General features: G+C 37.6%; 1 protein-coding gene across 1 annotated transcript in view; it reads left to right on the forward strand.

Moving 5' to 3' along the window:
- Positions 1 to 22,746, forward strand: part of CEP112 (centrosomal protein 112) — a 362,513-nt gene that overhangs the window by 11,897 nt on the left and 327,870 nt on the right. Inside the window, exons 4-5 of the mRNA XM_040989545.1 lie at positions 19,782 to 19,878; positions 21,746 to 21,823. Coding sequence (XP_040845479.1) covers positions 19,782 to 19,878; positions 21,746 to 21,823 — 175 coding nt within the window. The remainder of the gene's footprint in view (positions 1 to 19,781; positions 19,879 to 21,745; positions 21,824 to 22,746) is intronic.

The raw sequence follows: 22,746 nt of genomic DNA on the forward strand, positions 1-22,746 counted from the left end.
ACTTGGGGAGTGAATCATCGGATGGAAGATCTTCCTCTCTGTCTCTCCTCTCTGTATATCCGCCTTTCCAATACAAAAATAATAAAAATAAATCTTTAAAAAAAAAAAAAGAAATACATAGAGTAATGCATCGGAGGCTTCCCCGTGTACTCCTTCCCCCATTTTCCTCTTGAGACATGATCACATTTAGCAGTTTGTTGCCTGTTACTCTGTTGTGTAATTAATGAATATGCTTAGTGACACAGATTTAGTTATATAACAAATATGCATAGCTTTGGAAGACTCTTGCAGTTCTGATGTGTTAGAGCAGAAGCCAAATGAGGGTACTCTTACAGTACGTTAGGTGCTATTCTAGAAGTCTCTTCTAAGTTGCTTGACTTAATTCTCTTTATAATCCTAGGAAGTTGACATCAATGCCGTTTATTATTCATAGAGGAGATAATCGTTCCAGGAGGGGTGTGTAGCTTTCGTGGGGATGGACCCAGGATTCCACATCCCATGTTCTTTTTCATATGTAGTGTGGACACAAGTACTGTATGCAGCCAGTACAGAGATTTCATTTTTATCTATTTTTTTCTATCTGTGCCACCTCTGCAATCCTCGCCAGCAGTGGCTGTCTTCATGGTTATTTTTATGCTGAGCTGAGCTGAGGCAATTTTCCGTTGTTCATATCCCAGTTCTGACTCTTGGCAACCACGTGCCCCAAGGCAAGTTAGTTAATTTCTCTAAACCCAGTTTTACCATTTGTTAGAGGGAGATGGTAGTGGTAGGAACCTAGCTGCTGTAAGGCCAAAGCAAGATAAAGCAGGTGGAACCCCTGACCCAGGACTGTGGGTGCTGGCTGCTGCTGCCGCCCTCGTCATTGGCACGCTGCTGGTTTAGATTGTGTGACTGTCTTCTGTTTTTGTAATTCTCAAACACATCCAAACAGGATCACCTTAAAATCTGTTGGCCATCGTCTTTTCTCAGTTACTGAAAATAATTTTTGGTGTTCCTCAGAAATAAATAAAATCAATGGTCAAGCAGGATAGTTTCTAATTTTCAGGGTGAATTCTGCACTCTATCAGAATAAAGAGTGGCCATGCTATTTTGAGAGAGGCTTTGTAAGAATCCTTATTTAGATAACTTTGCAAGTCTCCTTTTTCAGTTTAAAAGGAACATCTAGCAGAGGCTTATATTTTACATTTTGCTGTGTCATCTGTTTCAAGCTGCATGTAGTATTTTGACTACAGTTCATGCCGTTTCTGTATTCTTTTCATGGTTCATCACAAAGACATCATAAAGATAATAAGGTTCTATTTTTATCATACAATTGTAAAAGTTTTTGGAGCCGCCTTTTAATATCTTGTCATCATTTTATGACGTTTTGATGAAGTGTGATATGATTGGATAGCTTATCACCAGAATGCATTAGGATAGGCCCCGTCCTGGCTCAATGGACCAATCCTCCCCTTGCAAGCACCAGGATCCCATACGGGAGCCGGTTCACGTCCCGGCTGTTCTGCTTCCCACCCAGACCCCTGTTATGGCTTGAGAAAGCAGCAGAGGATAGTCTGAAGCCCTGGGACCCTGTACCCACATGGGAGATCTGGAGGAAGCGCCTGGCTCCTGGCTTCGGATCAGTTCATCTGTGACTGTTGCAGCTGTTTGGGGAGTGACTCAGCAGAGGAAACACTTTTCTCTATGTCTCTCCTTGTCTCTAAATCTGCATTTCCACATAAAATAAATATAAAAACAAACAACAAACAAAAACACCACAAAAAAACCCCAGAAAAACCAAAATATGTGTTTCTGGGACAAAGATAAAAAAATTTGGTAGTATTTATTACTAGGAAAAATTAGGAATTAGGAAAAGGTGAAGAGGAGAGATATTGAATCAATTTTAATGAACAGAGAGGAAACATATTTGCTTACTGAAGAGGAATTTATTGATTAAACAGCATTTGTTTAGATTTGCCTAGATAGCATTTCATGAGGAGTGAACATTCAGATGACTTAAAAACTCTAGGAATGTATAAACAATATCATTAATTGTATATTTGACATCAAACTTAGGCTTATTTTATATAAATTAGACCTTATATATGTATATTAAGATTTATTTATTTTTTATTGGAAAATCTGATATACAGATAGGGGGAGAGAAAGAGAAGATCCTCTGTCTACTAATTCATTTCCCACGTGGCTGCAATGGCCTGAGCTGCACCAGTCCAAAGCCAGGAGTCTGGAGCCTCTTCCAGGTCTCCCACATGGGTGCAGGATCCCAAGGCTTTGGGCCATCCTAGACTGCTTTCCCAGGCCACAGGATGGGAGCTGGATGGGAAGTGGGTTGCCAGGATTAGAATTGGCGCCAGTGTGGGATTCCGGTGTGTGCAAGGCAGGGACTTTAGCCGTTAGGTACCGTGCTGGACTGATCTTAGATTTTAATAAATATTATTTATTTGACAAAGCAGAGGAAGGAAGGAAGGAAGGAAGCAAGGAAGGAAGGAAGGCAGGTAGGCAGGCAGGAAGGAAGGGATGAATAGATAGATAGAAGGAGGGATGGACAGAGATTGATTCTATTCCCTGGACACTCCTGAAATTCTCGCAAGGTTGGAACTTGCCTGGGGCCAAAGATGGGGGCCAGGCTGAAGCTGGATACTCGAAGTCAATCCTAATCTCTCACAAGCATGGGTGTCTTTACTGATTGGCTACGTACCTGCTCCCTGGAGCTCACCTTTTAGCTTATAGTGGGTCACTTAAATAACACATATGTTCATGCTTGCTTTTTTTTTTAATTAAAATTTTTTTTTAAATTTTTAAAATGATATTTTTGACAATCTTTACATAGTTAATTAGGGTAAAAATATATGTTCATGCTTGTAAGAAAGGACTTAGGGAATATTTATCCTCGTTTATATGATTATGGAAGACTATTGTTTTTGCATCTTAAATGACATCTTCCCATGAGTTACTTGATGCTAGATTTTAGTTTGTGGTGGCAAATGTAATCGTAGTCCTGGACTTATGGAAAATGTGATTTGTTTTACAATGATCCTCTTCATGATGTGGTTTTCCAGGAATGCCTTGTGGCAAAAGCTGGGAATTTGTATGTCTTTTAAAATGCCTTCCAGGATAGCTCGTGTTTCACTTGTCTGTGCAGTTCAATAGTTTTTCCAGAAGGTGGTGATCAAGAATCACAAAAACCTATTTGTTGACTGGTGTGCGTGAAAAATAATTTTCACATTAAAATGCTAATAGTTTAGTTTGTGTACGCAAAATATAACAAAATCTTTTTACTTGATTAAATTTTGTTTTTATATTTAATTAACACTATTGCTGTTACCAGCTCGTTCTTCAACAGCTGTTGGATACATTTTTCAGTGACAGTCAGCACTTTTCTATGTCCAATGGCATAAATGTGGTTAGGAGTGTATGTAATAAAGTGTCCTGGGGGGTCTGACGTGATAGCCTAATGGCTGAATCCTCACCTTGCCTGGAGCCTGGAGCCTCTTCTGGACCGCCCACATGGGTGCAGGGTCCCAAGACTTTGGCCCATCCTCAACTGCTTTCCCAGGCCACAAGCAGGGAGCTGGATGGGAAGTGGGGCAGCCGGGATTAGAACCGGGGCCCATATGGGATACTTGCACATGCAAGACAAAGACTTTAGCCACTAGGCTACTGTACTGGGCCTGAACTCTGTCCATTTTTACAAATGTGTGTAAAATTGGTTTGTGTATTCTCTATTGATTGTCCCTTTGTGTTTTTGGATATCAGTTCTTTGTTGAAGGCATATATGACAAATATCTTCTCCCACCCCATAGCTTGCATTTTCATTTTCACTGGTGTTTAACTGGTTTTGTGCTGCTATAAAAGAATACCTGGCTCTTAAATGTATGGTGAGCAGAGTGTAAAAGGTTGCAAGTCTGCAGTCTAATCTGAGGGTTCTAGCATTAAGTGAGTGAGGGCACAGGGAAGAGAGCGTGGGAAGGGAAGGGGTGTGAGCCACACTCAGCATTTGTAAGGATTGTCCCCCCACAGTCATGGTGTTAGCTTGTTCCTGAGTGCAGAACACGCAACACCTGACCACCTGTTCATATGACCGTAGGATTAATGCTGTCCGGATGGTGAGTGCGAGGGCAGCTGAATTTTCAAAGTGAGTTTTGGATGGACCTGACATTCAACATAACAGTTGGTGTCTTATTTTGAATATTAATATTAATAGCTATAATCTTTTTTACTTACCAGTTTTCTCTGTTGTGTGTACTTTGTAATTTTGGGCTTGTAATTTTTTATCTTGTAATTTTTTATCTTTTTTATCTTGCTTAAACTATGATTGTGTTATTTGGTACTCAGGGTTTTTTTTTTTAATTTTTTTTTTTGTCCTTTTTTTCCTGGTAGCTAACTTTCTGATTTAGGGAGTTGAGAATTAATGTAAATAAATTTTGATTTTTATTATTGTGGTATAGGCCCTCCAGCTCTCGTCTTCTCTCTCAAGAATTACTGACTGTCCTTGATGTTTTATTTTCTCTGTTAATTGCAGATGTAGCTCATGAAGCAAGTGTATACACCTGCATTTCCTACAATGCCTCCTTCCCCTACTGCTGTTGGGATTATTTGATTCAGAATGTAGTTTAATTTGGGAGGAATTTTCATCTCTATATGATACGGAATTATACCCTGACACCCAGGAAAGCAGTGTTCTCTTATGTGTATGGTCTTGTCTTTTCTAGAAATTCTGTAAGTGAACTCAGGATATGTAGTCCTTGGTTGTGGTTTTACTTTACATATTACATTTCAAGTTCATATTGCTGCATGTATCACTCCTGAGTATATTTCTTTGATGAATATGCCACATTTTATGTTTACCACTTAATGAGTAATTGCATTGTATTTAGGTTTCTGATCTCACTGGAACTGAATAAAAAAATCAAGAATAATAGTACAATAAAAAAAAATCTTTACAATCTTTAAATCTTTCAATCTTCAAATCTTTACAAGTGTAGAAAACTCACTTGTAAGTAACCTATGGGTCAAGAAAGAAATCAGGGAATTAAGAGCATATTTTGAATCAAATGATAAAGAACATATCTAAATATTAGAGTTTATAAGATTCAGCCAAGGTAGTTTATGTAAAGAAATTTAGAGTTTATAATACTTATGTCAGGAAAGAAGATCTAACATCAGTGATCAAAGCTGCTGCCTTTGGAAGCTTGAGAGATAAGCAGTGAAGGGACTCATTCCAAGTTGAATGAAAAGATGAAATAGAAATGGAAATCAGTATAACAAAATAGAGAGAAATAAATGGAACTGAATGTTAACTTTCTAGAGTGACAAAATTGATAAAGTTTGCTAAGTTGAGCAAACTAACATCAGAAATATGTGGACAGATAGAAAAACCTGTAATATTGTAGTTTTGTTTTATACCCCACTTTTTACCTTGTAGGTCTAAAAGGACACATGTATAACATGTGTTAATGGTGACACATTGTAAATAACAAAGAGGAGAGTGGAACTATAAAGGAGTAGATTTTTTGCATATGATTGAAGTTTAAAATAGATTATTATAAATTAAGAATGTTCTACTTAATCCTTAGGGTAACCACAAGAATGTCTATGCAATATGTCCAAAAGACAAAAGTGTACAAAACTGTCAGTATGAAAAAAATCAACAGAAAGGCAAGCCATAATGGAGGAAATAAGGAAAACTAAAGATATAAGAGATATAGGGGAAAATGCCAGTAGTAACTTCTTCTACGTCGGTAATTATTTTAAGTGTAAATGGATTGAACTCCCTGATCGGAAGTCATAAATTGGTATCATGAATTAAGAAAAAAGTGTTCTACTGACAGACTCACTTTATATCTGTTGATGTTCCTGATCAACAGCGAAAGGTAAGAGAGAGATGCACCATGTGAGTAGTAGCTGTACTATCCAACAAATTTGATTTTAAGCCAAAAAAAAGGACACTATGTAATGATGAGAGGGTCAGTTAGGAAGATACAACAGCTATAGTTATATTTTCACCAAACATAAAATTTAAGGAAGGAAGTGACATTTCAACACTATTTGGAAGAACTCCTTTTCCTACCTTCACAAATTGAACAATTAGATGGAACATCAATCAATAAAGAAGACTTAAGCAACACTATTGACCATTAGGACCTAGCAAACATACAGAATACTTTGGTGAACAACACGTGTACGTTTTTCTCAAGTGCATGTGGAGCACATTCTAGGATAAATCATGTGTCAATCCGCAAAACCTTTGTACATTAAAGAAGATTGAAATTATACAAAGCACATTTTCTGATCAAAAAGGAAATTAGAAATAAACAGTGGGACAAGTGGAAATGGACTAAGCAACGTGGAAATTAAATTATAAACTCCTTAAGTAACTGATAAGTCAAAGAAGAACTAAGAGAATATCTTGAATCAGGTGAAAGTGAAAATATACCTGTTAGGTTGTAAACACACTTAAGATTCTTATGGGCAGCTAATTCCTGCAGTCAAGTCCTCTTTTCAGTATTACTTTATCACAAGTCAAAATTCCAGATGCAGCAAGGTGCTTAGGAGGGCCTTTATTCCAGCAGGGCAGGAATGGGAAGGGGGTGGAGAGGGAGAGAACATGAAGGAAAACTTCTCTTGCCCTGTGGGCAGGATGGGGAGCTACCAGGGCAAGGGAAGGGGCAAGATGGAGTACAGGGGAGAGCCAGGCAAAAAGGAAAGAGAGGGGACAAGGGAAGGGGGCACATGTGGAGGCTCATTTATACAACCCAGGTAGGTCTGCAAGGCGTGGGGGTGTGGAGAATTTAAGAGGAGCTGTGGGTGGACCCACATGGATCATCTGAGCCACAGGTAGATGGGTAGGGACTGGAGAGACGGGCTGTGAGAGATTGAGGGGTGGGATTCTCAGGTAAGAGGCCATGAGGTGGCCTCATTGGTGGTTAACTGGAACTGTGCGCATTTCACAAGCTATGGGAAAGGGGAAGCAGGAAGTGGTTCTGGGTCCAAGGTGGGATGTTCTAAAGACTCCTCACAATGGATAGTAAGATTAAATCACTAATCAAAAGCCTCTCCCTCTTTATAAAGATTCATTTGTTTTTATTGGAAAGGCAGATTTACAGAGAAAAAAAATCTTCCATCTGCTGGTTCACTCCCCAGATGGTGCAAGAGTCGGAGCTAAGCTAATTTAGGAACCAGGGGCTTCTTCTGGGTCACCCACATGGGTGCAAGGCCCCCAGGCTTTAGGATATCCTCTGCTGCTTTCCCAGTCCCTAAGTAGAGAGAGAGCTGGATGGGAAGTGGAGTAGTGGGACACAAACCAGAGCTCCTATGGGATGCTGGTGCTTGCAAGTAGAGGATTAGTCAGTCTGGCACCTCAAAAACTTCGCGACAAAGAGAAGCCCAGTATTAGACAGTTTCTGTTGAATATTTAAAGAACTCAGGATTATTTGCTCCTGAAACTTTTCCATAAAAATTGAATAGCAGATTCATTTTAAGAGGTCAGTGTTATCCTGATACTAATGCCAAGCAAAGCTAGTACAGGAATAGAAAACTTCAGGACAGTATTTGTGGGAATATTGGTGCACAATTCTTAATAAAATACTTGCAAGCTGAGTTGAATAACACTTAAAGGGCTTATCCATAGTAACAGGTGGGATCTGTTCTTGGAATCCAGGGATGGTTTCACATATGGAAATCAGTGAATATTCTGCGCTACATAGAAGAGTAATAGACTAAACTTTATGAAATCATCTTAATTGAGGCAGATAAAGAATCTGATAAAAAAATTCACACCTTTTTATATATACAAAAATGAGAACACTTACATTAGGCAAATAAGAAAACTACCTCATTGTCATAAAGTCTATTTATGGAAAGCCTGTAATGAACATCATACCAAAATCAAAAGTGGTAAAAGACTGAAAGTTTGCCTTGGAAATTAGAGGCAATGCCAAGGCAGTCGCTTTTGTCATGTGTATTCAAGATAGTACTGGAACACCCTAACGAAGTAGAGAGAAGTTAAATTATTTATGTTAACAAATAACATGATTTACATATAGAAACTCCTAACAGTTCCTCAGAAAACCTAATAAATGAGGTCAACTTGGACTTGGGATGTAAAATCTACACACAAAAATGAGTTGCATTGAACTATTTAAAGTCGAAAAGAATCCATAGGAAAACAAACAAGGAGGTGAAAGACTCATAGGCTGAAAACAATAAAACCTGATTGAGAGAATAAAAGACCACGAACAACTGGAAAGACTCCCTGAGTGCATGAATTGGAAAGCATGTTTCTCTTCAGAGATAAAAAATTTTGTGGTAAATTCTGTATAGATCTCATGAGACATTGAGTACCTAAAATGATTTTGAATAAGAATATAATTGGATTGATTGCATGTGTTGTTCTTGCTAATTGAGAGGTAGTTCTCTTTTGTATGCTGATCTCATTTTCTTTGAGTAAATTCCCAGGAGTGGAAGTACTGGGTCATTTGGTAGATCAATTTTCAGATTTCTGGGGAGTCTCTGTTATACTGTTTTCCATAGTGATTGTACCAGTTTGCATTCCCACCAACAGTGTGTGAGTGCACCTTTTCCTCCAGTTTCTCGCCAGCATTTCTTTTTTATTTTATTTATTTTCGTATGATAACCATTCTAATTAGGGTAAGGTGAGAAACCTCAATGTGGTTTCCCTGATGGCTAACTATGTTGGTTGTTTGAAATTCATTCTTTGAAAACCGCCTGTTAGTGTCCTTGTCCATTTCTTAACTGAACTGTTTATTTTTTTGGTTGTTGCATTTCTTGAGCTCCTTATATGTTCTGGATTTTAATGATTATCAGATGCATACTTTGCAAATATTTCTCCCCTTTCTATGGGTTACCTCTTAATTTCATTGACTGTTTCCTTGGATGTGAGGAAGCATCTTAAAAATGAGATGAAAATTAGTTGTACCTCATGTTTGTAGAAGTCCAATTCACAATGGCTGTGATATGACTCAGCCCAGATGACTACCAGTAGATAACTGAATAAAGAAAATTGGCATATGTGGAAGGCGGAAACAGAGTGGAAGTCTACAATGAAATGGATGCAGCTGGAGACCACTGTTAGTGAAATAAGCCAGACCTCAAAAGACAAATATTACATATTTTCTTTGATTGGTAGTAGGTAACATATTGAGCATAAAAGTTAATGAATATTAGTAAAATTCACACGTTAAGATTTAATTATTGCTTATAGCTCTTTTCTAATTCCTGCATGACAGTTATCTTTCTACTTTTTGCTAATTGAGCTTATTTAGTGGAACTTTAAGCCTATGATGTTAAGAAAATAAAAAATATGGTACCATGAAAATTTAAGAAGAGGTAGGTATCATTATGTCCCTAAAATTGTATCTATTAACCACATTAAATCTGTTTTCTTTATTTCAAAAAGAACAAAATAGAAGGTCTCACACTTCCTGATTTCAAAACTTACAGTAAACACAGTATAATTAAATCAGTGTGGTGCAGACATAAAGATATATAGATAATTAGAACAAAATAGAGATCCCAGAAATAAACCGATGCAAATATGGTCAAAAGATTTCCAACGTGAGTATTGAGACTGTTCAGGGGGAAAAGGATTAACTTTTCAACAAATGGTATGGGAAGCAATGGCTGTCTATGTATATAATGGGATAAAGCGGAACCTTTCCTTATCTCACATCTAAATTAGCTCAAAGTGGATCATGTGATTTGCAAATAATTTGACATCCAAACTCATGTCCATGTTTAAACCCAAAGATAGGAAGTTATTGATGCTAAGAGGATATAAACTTAATTCAGTTATGGTGTTTAGGAATCAGGCTTAGTGGCAGATCCTTGGATCATCAAGAGTGTGTCCTCAGATCATAGTTTTAACAAGAGAATTGTTAAATAATCTGAGTTTGGGGCTAGCCAGTTGGCCTCGTAGCTCACCATATAATGCTTCCTCCACATACACGCCTCCATTGCTGGCCTCTAACCATGTCAGATGCCTAAACCAGTTGAGCTTGACTAGCTTTGAACTGTAAACCTTTAAAACAAGAGAGCCAAAGTAAACTCTCCTCCTTAATCAGTAGCTTGTCTCCAGTATTTTGTTACAGTGATGCAAAGCTTAAATACTGACTTGAACCTAAGAGATGTAACTGTAAAACTTTGAGAGGAGAACTAGGAGGGAAATTCTCTATGAAGTTCTCTTGGCAGTGGTTTCTGTCTTGGATATGACACCAATAACACGAAAGTGACAAACATAGGTGAAGACTACCTCAGCTTTAAAAACTTCAGTGCTCCAAAGGACAGAATCGAGAGATGAAAAGGCAATCAATAATGAGCAAAATCGTTTATAAACCATGTTTCTGAAAATGGACTAATAATTCTGAATATATAAAAAGTTCATGCTGTTTTACAAGAACTAATTCAATACAAATGTGCAAAGAACTTGATAATTAAACACATGAAGTGTTGCTCAGAATCAGTAAACATTGGGAAAATGCAAATAAAATCACAACATTGCCTGATATACATTAGGATGAATACTAATGAACAAGAGAAAATGATGGTAAACATGTGGGGAGATTGGAAAACTGCTTTGTTGGTGAGGATGCAAAATGGTAAAAGCACTGTGGGAAGTGGCAAGACAGTTCCTCAAAAAATTGAAAATAGAATTACCATATGATCGAGAATGTCCACTATGGGAATTCTTTTTATGCCCAGCAAAATTGAAAGTAGATTTTGCTCAGTTGTCTTGATAGATTTCATATTCTCTTATTCATGGCAGCATTATTAGTAATAGCTAAGAGATAAAAACAAATTGTGTATCTATACATGAATGGATAAAAGCATGGTGTACATACCCAGAATAATCATCCATAAAAAGGAAGAAATTCCTGTCACCTGGGAAAACCCAGATGCATTTAGAAGACATTCTATTAAGTTGACTAGTCACAAAAAGACAAGTGGTATATGATTCTGTTTTTTATGAAGTGTCTAAAGTTGTGATTCACAGAAGTAGAATGTAAAAGGTAGTTTTCAAGTACAGTGGGAATCAGAGAATTGGAAGTTAGTGTTGGGTATAATGTTTTAATTTAGCTAATTGAAATCTGGAGGTAGGTGGTAAAAATAAGTCTACAACAACATGGATGTAATTAATACCACCAACCTATGCTCTTTTTATTTGAAAGGCAGATTTACAGAAAAGGAGACACACACACACACACACACACACACACACACACACAGAAGAGAGAGAGAGAGAGATCAACCCTCCATTGACTCACTCCCCAAGTGTGGAGCTGGGCTTGTCTGAAGCCAGGAGCCAGGAGCTTCTTTCTGAGCCTCAATGTGGGTCCAGGGGTCTAAGGCTTTGGGTCATCTTCCATTGTTTTCCCAGGCCAATAGTAGGGAGCTGGATTGGAAATGGAGCAGCTGACTGGCACCCATATGAGATGCTGGCACCTCAGGCAGTGGCTTTACCCACTCCACCTGGTTCTGGCTGTCTTAATTTTTTTAAAAAAGGTTAATTTATTTTTATTTGAAAAGCACATTTACAGGGAAAAAGAGACAGAGAGCTGATCTTAATTCGAAACTGTTTTGTGTATCTACTATATTAAAAATTTTGTTTCTGTAAGACTTACATAAATCATCTTCAGGTTCTAACATTCAACAGCTGTTATTATGGTTTCATTTTTCACACTTTTGAGAACCTTTGATCATCTTGGTCTGAAAATATTAAAAAGAAAATTTCAGAAATGAATAATTGATGGTTTAAATTATGTCTCATTTTCAGTAGCACGATGAAATCACTTCATCCTGCTATGCCTTCCTAGGATTTGCATTCTTTTTATGTCTAGTCTGGTCACAGTCTATATGCTACCCGCCTATTCAAAACTGGTTAGCTGTATAGTGTATACGGCTCAGTGCCATCTGTAGTTTTAGACATCCTCTGTAGTTCTTGGACATATCCACAGGAAATAAGAGGGTATTTTAACTGGATAGGCACTTAGTTTTGCTTATAAAATTTCAGCACATTGATTTTGTTCACATGTCCTATTATTAGCTTTTATATTATACATCCGTAAATATTTTAGTTACAATTACCTAAAACTTTGGCATTTTTACACTAAGTTCAAAATGATTTATATACTTTTATTACATTAATAGAATCATTAATATTTGAGTATAAAGTTGTCTTTACTCAGTGAATTTTGTCTTTTAATACTTTTTTTTTTGCTAATTGGTGTTTTTTTCATTTCACTTGAAGAGCCCCCTTTACATTCCAGTTTTTTTTTTTAATGTATTTATTTGAAATGCAGAGTGATACAGAGACAGCGGAATAAACACACACAAATCTTCCATCTGCAGTTTTACTTCCTAAAAGCCTGGGAGAACCAAGGCTGTGCCAGGAAGAAGCCAGGAGCCAGGAATTCCATCTGGGTCTCCAAGATGAGTGCCAGGAATCCAAGTACTTGTGCTACTTCCCAGGTGCGTCAGCAGGGATTTGAACGACGGACTGAGATGAGTGCTCCAGTGTGGGTGTCATTGTTCCAAGCACTGGGTTCACCTGCTGTGACAGAGCCTGACCCTAGCATTTCTTTCAAGCCAAATCTCCATTTATGAATTCTTCCAATTTTTGTCTTCCTGGTGAAAACCTTTATATCTCTCATTTCTATTGGACAACTTTATAGAATATATTATTCTTAATTAGCCACTTTTCTTTTTCGATACATTGGTTGTATCATTTTCATTTTCTCCTTACCTACAAGGTTTCTGCTAAGAAATCCACTCTCATTCAAGCTCATGCAAGCAGGTACTCCTTGAATGTGATGAGTTTTTCTTTTCAATTCAAAATATTCTTTGTCTTTGACTTGTAACAGTTTGATCGTAATGTGTTACTGTGTAGATTTCACCATATTTAATTAATTTGGGATTCTTTGGGTTTCATAACATCTCTATTTTCCATTTGTTTTCATAGATTCATTTTTGTTGTTGTTCATTTTATTTGAGAGGGGAGGGTAGTGAGGTATAGAGTGGGAGGGATTGAGTGAAGGAGGCAGAAAGAGAGAATGGGAGCCTGGACCTCAGGCTAGGTCTGCATGTGAGTGGTGGGGAACCTGACATGTGGTCCGTCACTGCTGCCCGCCACTGTGAGCTTTACCAAGACGCTGGGCTCAACCCCGGTGCTTGTAATGTGGGCATTACAAGTGGTCTTCCAACCACTGTGCCAAATGATTGCCAACACTATATTTTTCTCTAAGCAGAATTACTGCCCCTTTTAATGTCTTATCATTTTGCGTTTATAGTAATTAATTTATTGGTCTGTCTGATGGTGTCTTACAAGTTCCATAAATTTTACTTGTTATATTTTTAAAAAATATGTGCTCATTTGGATAATTTTTAATATTTTGTTTTCAAATTTGCTCATTCTTATACTTGCTTAAGTGGTTGTTGAAGTTTACTAATTCTTAGTTTTCTTTTTTATTTTTTAAATTTCTTTTTATTATCATCATTTGATGATACAGTTCCATAGGCCCTGGGATTTCCCTTATGCACTTCCCAATTCTGTCCCTCTCCCCACCTCCAACTTCCCCTATATCATTACTATAGTATAGTTCTTCATACACAGTCATATGTCCATCACTGCAGGTTTGGATACTGGCAGAGAGTCCAGCATCCTATTGTAAAGATATAATAAACAGTTTCATCAGGAGTCAATCTTTGGAAGTAGAGATGCATACTGCATTGTATTCTCACATCTGGGTATGATAGTCTCCATTATACAGTTATTATACGTCCCCTTAAATGAAAAGCTGCTAAACAAAATGAACAGCAGGAAAAAAAAAGAAATTAACAATGCCATGAATTTAAATAACATGCTATTGAATGACCGAGGTGTTGCTGAAGAATGAAAAAGAAAATCAAGAACCTTCTTGAAGAAAATGATGCTTCTGTATGATCTATGAGTCACTGAAGAATTTAATCAGAAGAAAGTGGTTTGAAGAGTGGTTTCTAAGCTGTGCCAGCCACAGGTCTACAGTTCAATTTTACTTACTGTGGTTGGTACACAACTGTTTACAGTCACTTGTGCCACTCCCTCCAGCGAGTTCCAGGTCTAGGTTCTTTTGTTAGATTTCCACCATAATATCCATAGCCCCAACTCCTGACTTACCACTGTCCACCTCCTATAACACCGTGCTGAGGCTGCACCGCTGTCTGTACAACCTTTCTCCCACTTCCGGTTGGAGCAGGTCCCAGCATTAGGGAGATACCAGGTGTCAGCTAAGTTGTTGTTGGCAGTCATCTTGCCTGTTGTCCATTAAGTCTGAGGACAGCACGGACCTATTTTGACCTGTACAGTGCCAAAGTCAATTTATTTTCCCAAACATTATAGATGAGTTGACTGGATTAAAAAAACAAAACCCATCTATTTGTTGCCTATAGGAGACACATTTCACCAACAAAGATCAGTGTACACTGTATGTCACAGATTTTGGTTTTTTTTTTGTTTTATCTCTTCAAATTACTTTCTTCTGATTAAATTCCTCAGTGACTCACATATCATACAGAAGCATCATTTTCATCAAGAAGGTTCTTGATTTTCTTCTTCCTTCTTCAGCAACACATTAGTCATTCAATAGTATGTTATTTAACCTCATAGCATTTTTAATTTCTTTTTTTCTTTTTGCTGTTCATTTTGTTTTGTGGCTTTTCCATTATGGGATGTACCATATCTCTGTAATGGAGATTATCATATGCAGTAGCATGTTATTTAACTTCATGGGATTGTACATTTTTATTTTTTTTCCTGTTGTTGGTTTTGTATAGTGGCTTTTCATTTAAGGGGATGTATAGTAACTGTGTAATGGAGACTATCATGTCCAGTTGTGAGGATACAGTGCAGTGTATATCTCTAGTTCCAGATCAAAGATTGACTCCTGATGAAACTGTTAACTATATCCTGCAATATGATCCTGGACTTTCTGTCATTGTCCATGTCCACAATGATGAACATATGACTGTTGTTGAAGTGCTATACTATAATAACAATATAGGGGAGCTCAGTTGGGGGGGGGGCTTTGGGAAGGGAATAAGGAAAATTCCAGGGCTTATGGAACTGTATCACAAAATGATAATAATAATTAAAAGAATAAATAAAAAAAAAGAAGTCTCCCAAAGTCAGAATGCTGAATGGATGTTCCAACTCTCTCTCCAGGGAGAAGCTGTGATTAAAGGCTTTTTCTCGTGTGTGTGTGTGTGTGTGTGTGTGTAATGCTGGTGGAGGTGTTATGACCATTACTTACTAAATGTAGGTCAAAGTGAAATCTTCATTATCAGCAGTTCTCAACCTGGATGGCTTGTCTCTTTCCCATGAGAACTTTGATTTGGACAATAATAAGAACCAGTCCTTCTGGTAGCCATTCTTCCCCGAAGTAAGCGCTTTGACTGTCCAGTCCTTTCCACTTCCCACAGATAAGCAATGAGTTGGGTTTCTCCTCCCAGGCATGTGAGGACTCATGTGAGAGCGCGATGGAGATGTGCACCCAGTCTCACTGTGGTTGGTTCCGTGTCTGCCCGGGGTGGACAGCATCTCCTCTAATCTCGTAGTATCTCACAGAAGGAATTGATCACTGCGTTGCTGAGTTTGTGTGTTTATGGGAGGAAGGAGAATCTTCAGCTTCCTATTCTGCTGTCCTACTAAAAACATCCTTTATAAAAAGTTTATTTTGCAGAAGCATTTTTTCCTTTTAGTTTGTGATGTGGAAGCAGAATGACAGACATACAGGGAGCTTACATCAGCTCTTTTATTTTCCATGTTTGATGTTTAATCTTTATGTTTTAAACATTATTATGTGTCTTATTCATTTTTAAATAACTTTTTTAAAATTTGGGTCTGGCGTGGTGGCGCAAGTGGTTAAAGTTCCTCGCCTTGCACGCCCGGGATCCCATATGGGCGCCGGTTCTAATCCCGGCAGCCCCGCTTCCCTTCCAGCTCCCTGCCTGTGGCCTGGGAAAGCAGTCGAGGACGGCCCAGAGCTTTGGGACCCTGCACCCGCGTGGGAGACCCGGAAGAGGCTCCTGGCTTCGGATCGGCATAGTATCGGCCCGTTGTGCTCACTTGGGGAGTGAATCATCGGACGGAAGATCTTCCTCTCTGTCTCTCCTCTCTGTATATCCGCCTTTCCAATGAAAAAATAATAAAAATAAATAAATAAATAAATAAATAAAATTTGAGAGTAAGAATTATAGAGGGAAAGGGAAGTGTGGCGGGGGGGGGGGGGAGAAAGAGAGCAAGTGATTGAGAGATATTAATCTTCTGTCTGCTGAGTCACTCCCCAGATGGTCTCAACAGGAACCAGCAGGTTCTTCTAGGTCCCATGTGAGTTGCAGGGGCTCAAGCAATTGGACCATGTTCTGCTGCTTTTCCCAAGCCATCAGCAAGGAGCTGCATTGGAAATGGAGCAGTGGGGACTCAAGATGTCAGTGTCCCAGTGGGCAGCTTTATCTGCTACCACACAACACCAGCCCACATTATTTATCTGTTTGTAGAGTTGTATGTCTATTTCTGTAGTATTAGAAGTCAATGTAGGGCCCTGTTCAGTAGCCTAGTGGCCAAAGTCCTTGCCTTAAATATACCAGGATCCCATATGGGCACTGGTTTTAATCCCAGCTGCTCTACTTTTCATCTAGCTCCCTGCTTGTGGCCTGGGAAAGCAGTTGAGGATGGCTCAAAGCCTTGGGACTCTGCACCTGTGTGGGAGACTTGGAAGAAGCTCCTGGCCCTGGCTTTGTTTGGGCTCAGCTACAGCCATTGTTGTCACTTGAGGAGTGAACCAGCAGTTGGAAGATCTTTGTTTCTGTCTTTCCTCCCTATATATCTGATTTTTAAATAAAAATAAAAAAAAATCTTAAGAAAAAAGTCAATTTGGATACTTTCTGCATTGTTCTTTGAGATACTGTATCATTATAAAAGAGTGAAAGAGCCAATTTGTATTGCTTACTTTTTCTGCCTGAGTCCTAAGGAGCATGTCAGGGAATTCTACTTAATTCGTTGATGTTTTTCTTTTCTTTCTGCATTAGTTTTGGCATTCTCAGATTAATTGGGCAGCGATATCCCTTTTCTAATTAGTTCAATTATTGTATCATGAACTCACTATGATCATAATGTCTGTATCAATTGTAGGCTGTCATGATAGACACAGGACTTGCTAGTCTGGGTGGTAGTCAGAGCTTGTTAGTCAAACAAGAGATATTTAAAGTGGAGTTATTTTTTATCCTTTCTTACACTGCAGCTGCCAGCCATTTCATTCTGAATTTGAGGCTCACTGTTTAACTTAACCATGGTTCCAGCTGGAGACAGTCTAATGGCAGAAATGAAACTTCTTCACCTAGTGTCTTGTTTCTTGTACTGACCAGAAACCTTAACAATGGTGCTGAGCTCCTCTTTTCATTGGCTCAGCTGCCTTCTCAAAAAGCTTATTTCTGCAATGCCTTTGCTTCACAACCTTTCCTGGAAATGCATTTAGGGTAATGTAAGGATTCAGTTCTGGACATGCTCAGATGTGTATGTCTGTGATGAGTCTGTGATGAGTTTGGGGGCTGTGGGAGCACTGTGGGCTCATGATATTGATTTGGTGAGTATAACTTCTATTTAATATTTGAGTGGTAAATAGTGTATCATCCAGGGATGTGCACACAATGGAAACATGGAGCCCTGAGGCTACAAAGAAAAGTGAATGAAAGATGCTTTGAAAGATAAGATGATGATCAGGGAAGAATACAAATAAGTGTGATATCTTTAATGAAAGGTTTTTAAAGAAAAAGATGTATTTAATTTAATTTGAAAGGTACATTTATAGAGAGAGAAGGAGACACAGACTGATTTATAGAGCTCAACGATGCAAGAAAAATAGAGAAAGAGATCTTCCTCTGCTCATTGATTCTGCACATGGCTGCCATGGCTAGGACTGGATCAAGCCAAACCCAAGAACCAGGAGCTTTTTCCAGGTTTCCAGCATGAATGCAGGGGTCCAAAGACTTGGGCCATTTTCCATTATTTTCATAGGCATATTAGCAGGGAGCTGGATCAGAAGTGAAACAGGCAGGTTATGAACCAGTGCCCATATGGGGATGTCAACACGGCAGGCAGTGGCTGTGCTGTACCTCAAGGCCAGCCCATGAAGTGTTGTTCTTAATATCTTTTGTGAGATCCGCTGGGTAAGGACAGATGACAACTCATTTGTCTGAGTTTCCACGACCACTGCTGAGGTTTTTACAGCACTTCTAGGATGTGTGGAAGTCAGATAGTACTTGATTGAAAAACATGTCAGGTTAGGACATGGTTCTAATAACTTTATTGTGAAGGGAGTTTGATTGGCACTGAAGGGCAGCTGCAATTGACTGAAAAGGCCGTTGTTTTATGTATGCTCACAGAGTAATAAATAGATCAATGCTTCAGGCTTCTTTTTTTTATTAATGTTTTTATGAGAAGAATTACATTGAATATATAAGCATTTAAAATTTTAAGTATAGCTTTTTCTGTGGTGATTTAACCTATTCTTAAAATATGGCCATTATTTCAGATAATATTTCAGATTGCCTGTTTCCACATATCACCTTTTTAGATGCCTATATCAGCTCAAGCATGTCGACTGATTAAATTATTCTCAAACCATTATATTACCTTTTAAAAAAATCATTTGCTTTGAACTGTTTAGATACCTGTATAAAAGTCTATAAAAAGGAACAGCTGTTGGACAAAGGAGCAGATTTTCTGATGTTCTACGTTACTCAATAACTAATCTAAGTACTGTTATTCTGTTAATGCTGTTACCAAAAAATACATTGGTTTCTGTGTTGATTTTTGAGCTAGCAGTCTGTCTTTTGGGGAATGAATAACTCAGTTTGTGACTTTAACTCGTCGCACTGTGAATGATTAATTGTCGTTTTATGTGTCATTAAGCCTCTGTTTACGATATAGGTATTCATGATCATGGAGTTTTCACTGAATTTGATTGAGTGACATGTAATGGAGAGTTCTGAGGCTCTTGGCTCAGTGCTAGCCAAGGTGGCTGGACAGGAAATGAACCGGCAGACAGAAGATCTTTCTCTCTCTCTTTCTCTCGCTCTCTCTGTATCTCTGTCTCTCTCTTTTTCTCTCTGTAATTGTGCCTTTCAAATAAAATAAAATAAAATATCATTTGATAATGTTATTTAAATATGGTATTTTATTGTTAAATAAGAATCATTGTCAAAATCCTTTAACTGGTTCTTGTCTTGTATTTAACTTTTTTTTTTTTTTTTTTTTTGCTTTTCTGACATGGTTCCAAATCAGTTAAATTTTTAAGTTACATGTGATTTTCTGTTTTATATATTTAAAGACTTCATTTTGATGTGGAACACAAGTCCATCAAAATGTGATAACCCACTTAAAATAATGGTGTCTTTGTACATATGCTTCATTTTCTCAGTTTCTATGTTTTGGAAAACAGGAAAGGATGAGAAAATATTTAAGTGGATATATTTTATTATAATTTTACTTAAAAGCAACATTTTTCTTACAATCTAAATGATACTTTTCTTATAATCTAAGTGAGATAAAATATCATAAGTACAAGTGCTTAGTATTATTAGTACATAATATTCCTTGTTAATTAAACATCACTAGCAATGCAAACAGTCATCTCATTTCTAAGAGGTAAAAAATGAGTAGTCCTGGATTTGAATCCTGCGTTCTCTGAGTTCTTCTAATTTTGATCATTACGCTTTTGTTCTCTCTTTAGGGAGCTGGGAAGCTGCGCAGGGAAACTGCAAGTGAAGACACAGGCTATAAGTCCATGTTACAGAGAAGATAGTCAAAATGCTACCTCAAAGATCTGTGTAAGATCAAATCTTAGCTTTGTTTGTTGTTATAAAGTAAATCTACAAAATTTTAGCTTCATATTAGGAAAGTTCATGCGGTTAGTGGAAAGCCATCCCTAAGTTATGGTTTTGTTGACTGTGTTGATGTCAAAGCCAGTTGTGTGGCTGGTATCATCTGTAGGATTTTTGTTTTCTCAGTTACTTAAAGGTATCTCGCTAATTAATCTATTATTTCTCCTGTGCATCAAAGAATAATAACTTCAAAGAGCTTCATTCTTGATTATTTTTCTTTTCCACTTACTCACTGTTTCTAAGGAAGTAATTAAATGCCAGATGATAACAAATTTAGGAAGAAATTGGGATTGGCTTGTAGTGAAATGGAGTGCTGTGGTTCTGCTGGAGGAGGCACACTCTTTATATCTCGATGTATGAATTCTCTGGCATCTATTTGTTTAACGTAGATTTGGTTTTGAACAGGTGAGAATAAGCATTTTAGGTAGGTTTATGAAGAGAAGAACTGCTTGCTGACTCTAGTTTTTGTTGCCTAATTCCAGCTGTCTTGGGCTACGTGGCTGAGCTGCAGGAGGGGTCCAGTGTAACGGAGGACTCTAAGCCCAACTCAGGGCATGGCCTCCAGTGGTGGACTGGAGCTTTAACAGCAACATAGTTAAAGAGCACATCTTTAATAATGTCGAGATAGCTCCATCACTGTGCTTAAAATCAACAAAGCAGTTTCATTTTCTTGTTTAAGCAATCTTTGTTCATAAAGAAAAACAAAAAAGCCGGAACCACCAGTAATCATGCCAATACATTTTAATGTAATATATAACTCTTAGAAACACAATGCTTTGTTGAATAGAAATTTGAAGACAAAGTTATAAACACCTCATGTTAATTTAAATGACCATAGGTAAATAAATTTGTTAGTCGCGAGGCTTTCTAAAGACATTAGAATGCTGTACTGATTTTAAATTAAAATGTTTGTCTATAAAATAATTATGGTTGTTCTAACCAGATTTACCTTTATGAAGTTTTAGAGCCTTCAGATCATTGTCCATCTAAGCGTGGCTCATAGGGAGCTTTAGTTGTTATCTGGCTAGAAAAAAATATGTAGTATAATAAATTACAGAGAAGGGAGAAAACACGTAATTTTGTTTTTAAAAAGAATCATCCTAGTTCTGTGTTCATGATGGAAATCCAAAGCGTATTTTTCTATGTTCAGTGTCTCAGTGAGAATTGATTTAAGAACAAAGGGCTTGTTGGACATCAACACAGAATTTCTTTGTTAGCTGATTTGAATGCAAGAAAATAATTCATCTTTTCAGATTCCCTCCCCCACTCCCATCTTTAAGGCTACTGTGGTATACCACAATTAAAACTTTTTGTAAAAGAACTTAAGAGTCTGAAGAGTTTGGATTAATTTTTTTTACATATTCTTTTGATTTTTTCCCCCCTTGGAATCTGTTTACTGTGTGAATATTGTTAAGGCATCTCATAGCCCTAAGCAGTGATAATAAATAACCGCTGCGTACATTGAGACTCGGGCTCAGTTACAACATAATCCTTTTCTCTGAGGGCAATATAGCATTACCAAACAAGTGAGCAAAACATTTCTTACTCTTAATGACATGTATTTTGTTCTTTCCTTCCTCCCTTCCTCCCTTTGTCCCTTCCTTCCTTCTTTCCCTCCTTCCTTCCTTCCACTCCCCTTTCTTCCCCGTTTCTTCCTTTCTCTCTCTCCTTCCCTCCCTCATTTCTTCTCCCTTTCTCTCGTCCCTCCTTCCTTCCTTTTTCTTTCTCCCTCTCTTGGTTCCTTTTCTTCCTCATTCTTTCTTCTTTTATTTCTTCCCTCCATTCTTCTTCCTTTTTCGCTTTTGTATTTCAGGAAAGTCATTCAAAAACAACTCTTGTATCTTTGGATGACAGTGACATTGAATCTCGCCTTAATAGTTGGAATCTTGGGGTAAAATTTGTTTTTGTTCTATGTTGATACTGATGTGGCAGAATGATACTGTGTGTGGAGAGCATCTTAACTAATGTAATTCTGTTCAGTGAACCCAAACAGTAGACATGTACTGTATTCTCCCTGAAAGGAACTGTAGGGAGAGAAATAACAAGCTCAAATGGTGTCTGTTGTGGGCAGGTGAATTTTCCAGTTCTTTAAATAAGAACTATACACATAAAATAGCTAAGTAATAATGTAAGATGCTGCTTGATAAAATCACAATGAGTTATGTGGAAAGTAGAATACTGAGGTAGAGGAGAGAGAAGGGGAAGTTATAGAAGCAAGATTATTTGGATTAAATTATGGGGAGATTTCTTGAAGAGCCATTATGGACGGTGGTTTTCATGTACAAAGACAGAGGGACATGAAAATATTAGATTAGGTGGACAGGGGTGAAGGCCGGAGTTCAAGACACAGATAGGCGTGATCCAAGATTTGGTAGTAAAAGTGAAATGTCATGTGTGGATCTTTGACATTTATATTTGGAAACAGTGGATAATGTTGTTATGCTGGGCGGTTTTGGCAGGTTGAATGCCAGGTTGTGAAGGGTAGCTTTTCTTTTGAACTTTAGACACATTTTTTCCCCTGTACATATCACTTTACATATTTACTGTTTAAATGATTTCAGAAATAAAAGAGAGCTTAAAATATCTTTTATCATATGAAAGTTTATAAATTGCAAAATACATATAGTGAAAGGAATAAACCATATTTCAAAGATAAATGTGCTTTAATTTAAGTATTTTATTTTTGGACAACTACATTTCTTCCAGTTTGTTGCAAATATAACTAACATGGCAATGAAATTCATCTGGATAATTATTTTTTCTGATGGATTCTTAAGTTACATTACATTTTTGATACAGTGCCTTGCAGAAGAT

Source organism: Ochotona curzoniae, unplaced genomic scaffold (assembly GCF_017591425.1).
Source record: "Ochotona curzoniae isolate NIBS_2020 unplaced genomic scaffold, NIBS_Ocur_1.0 contig_523, whole genome shotgun sequence".
Lineage (NCBI taxonomy): Eukaryota > Metazoa > Chordata > Mammalia > Lagomorpha > Ochotonidae > Ochotona > Ochotona curzoniae.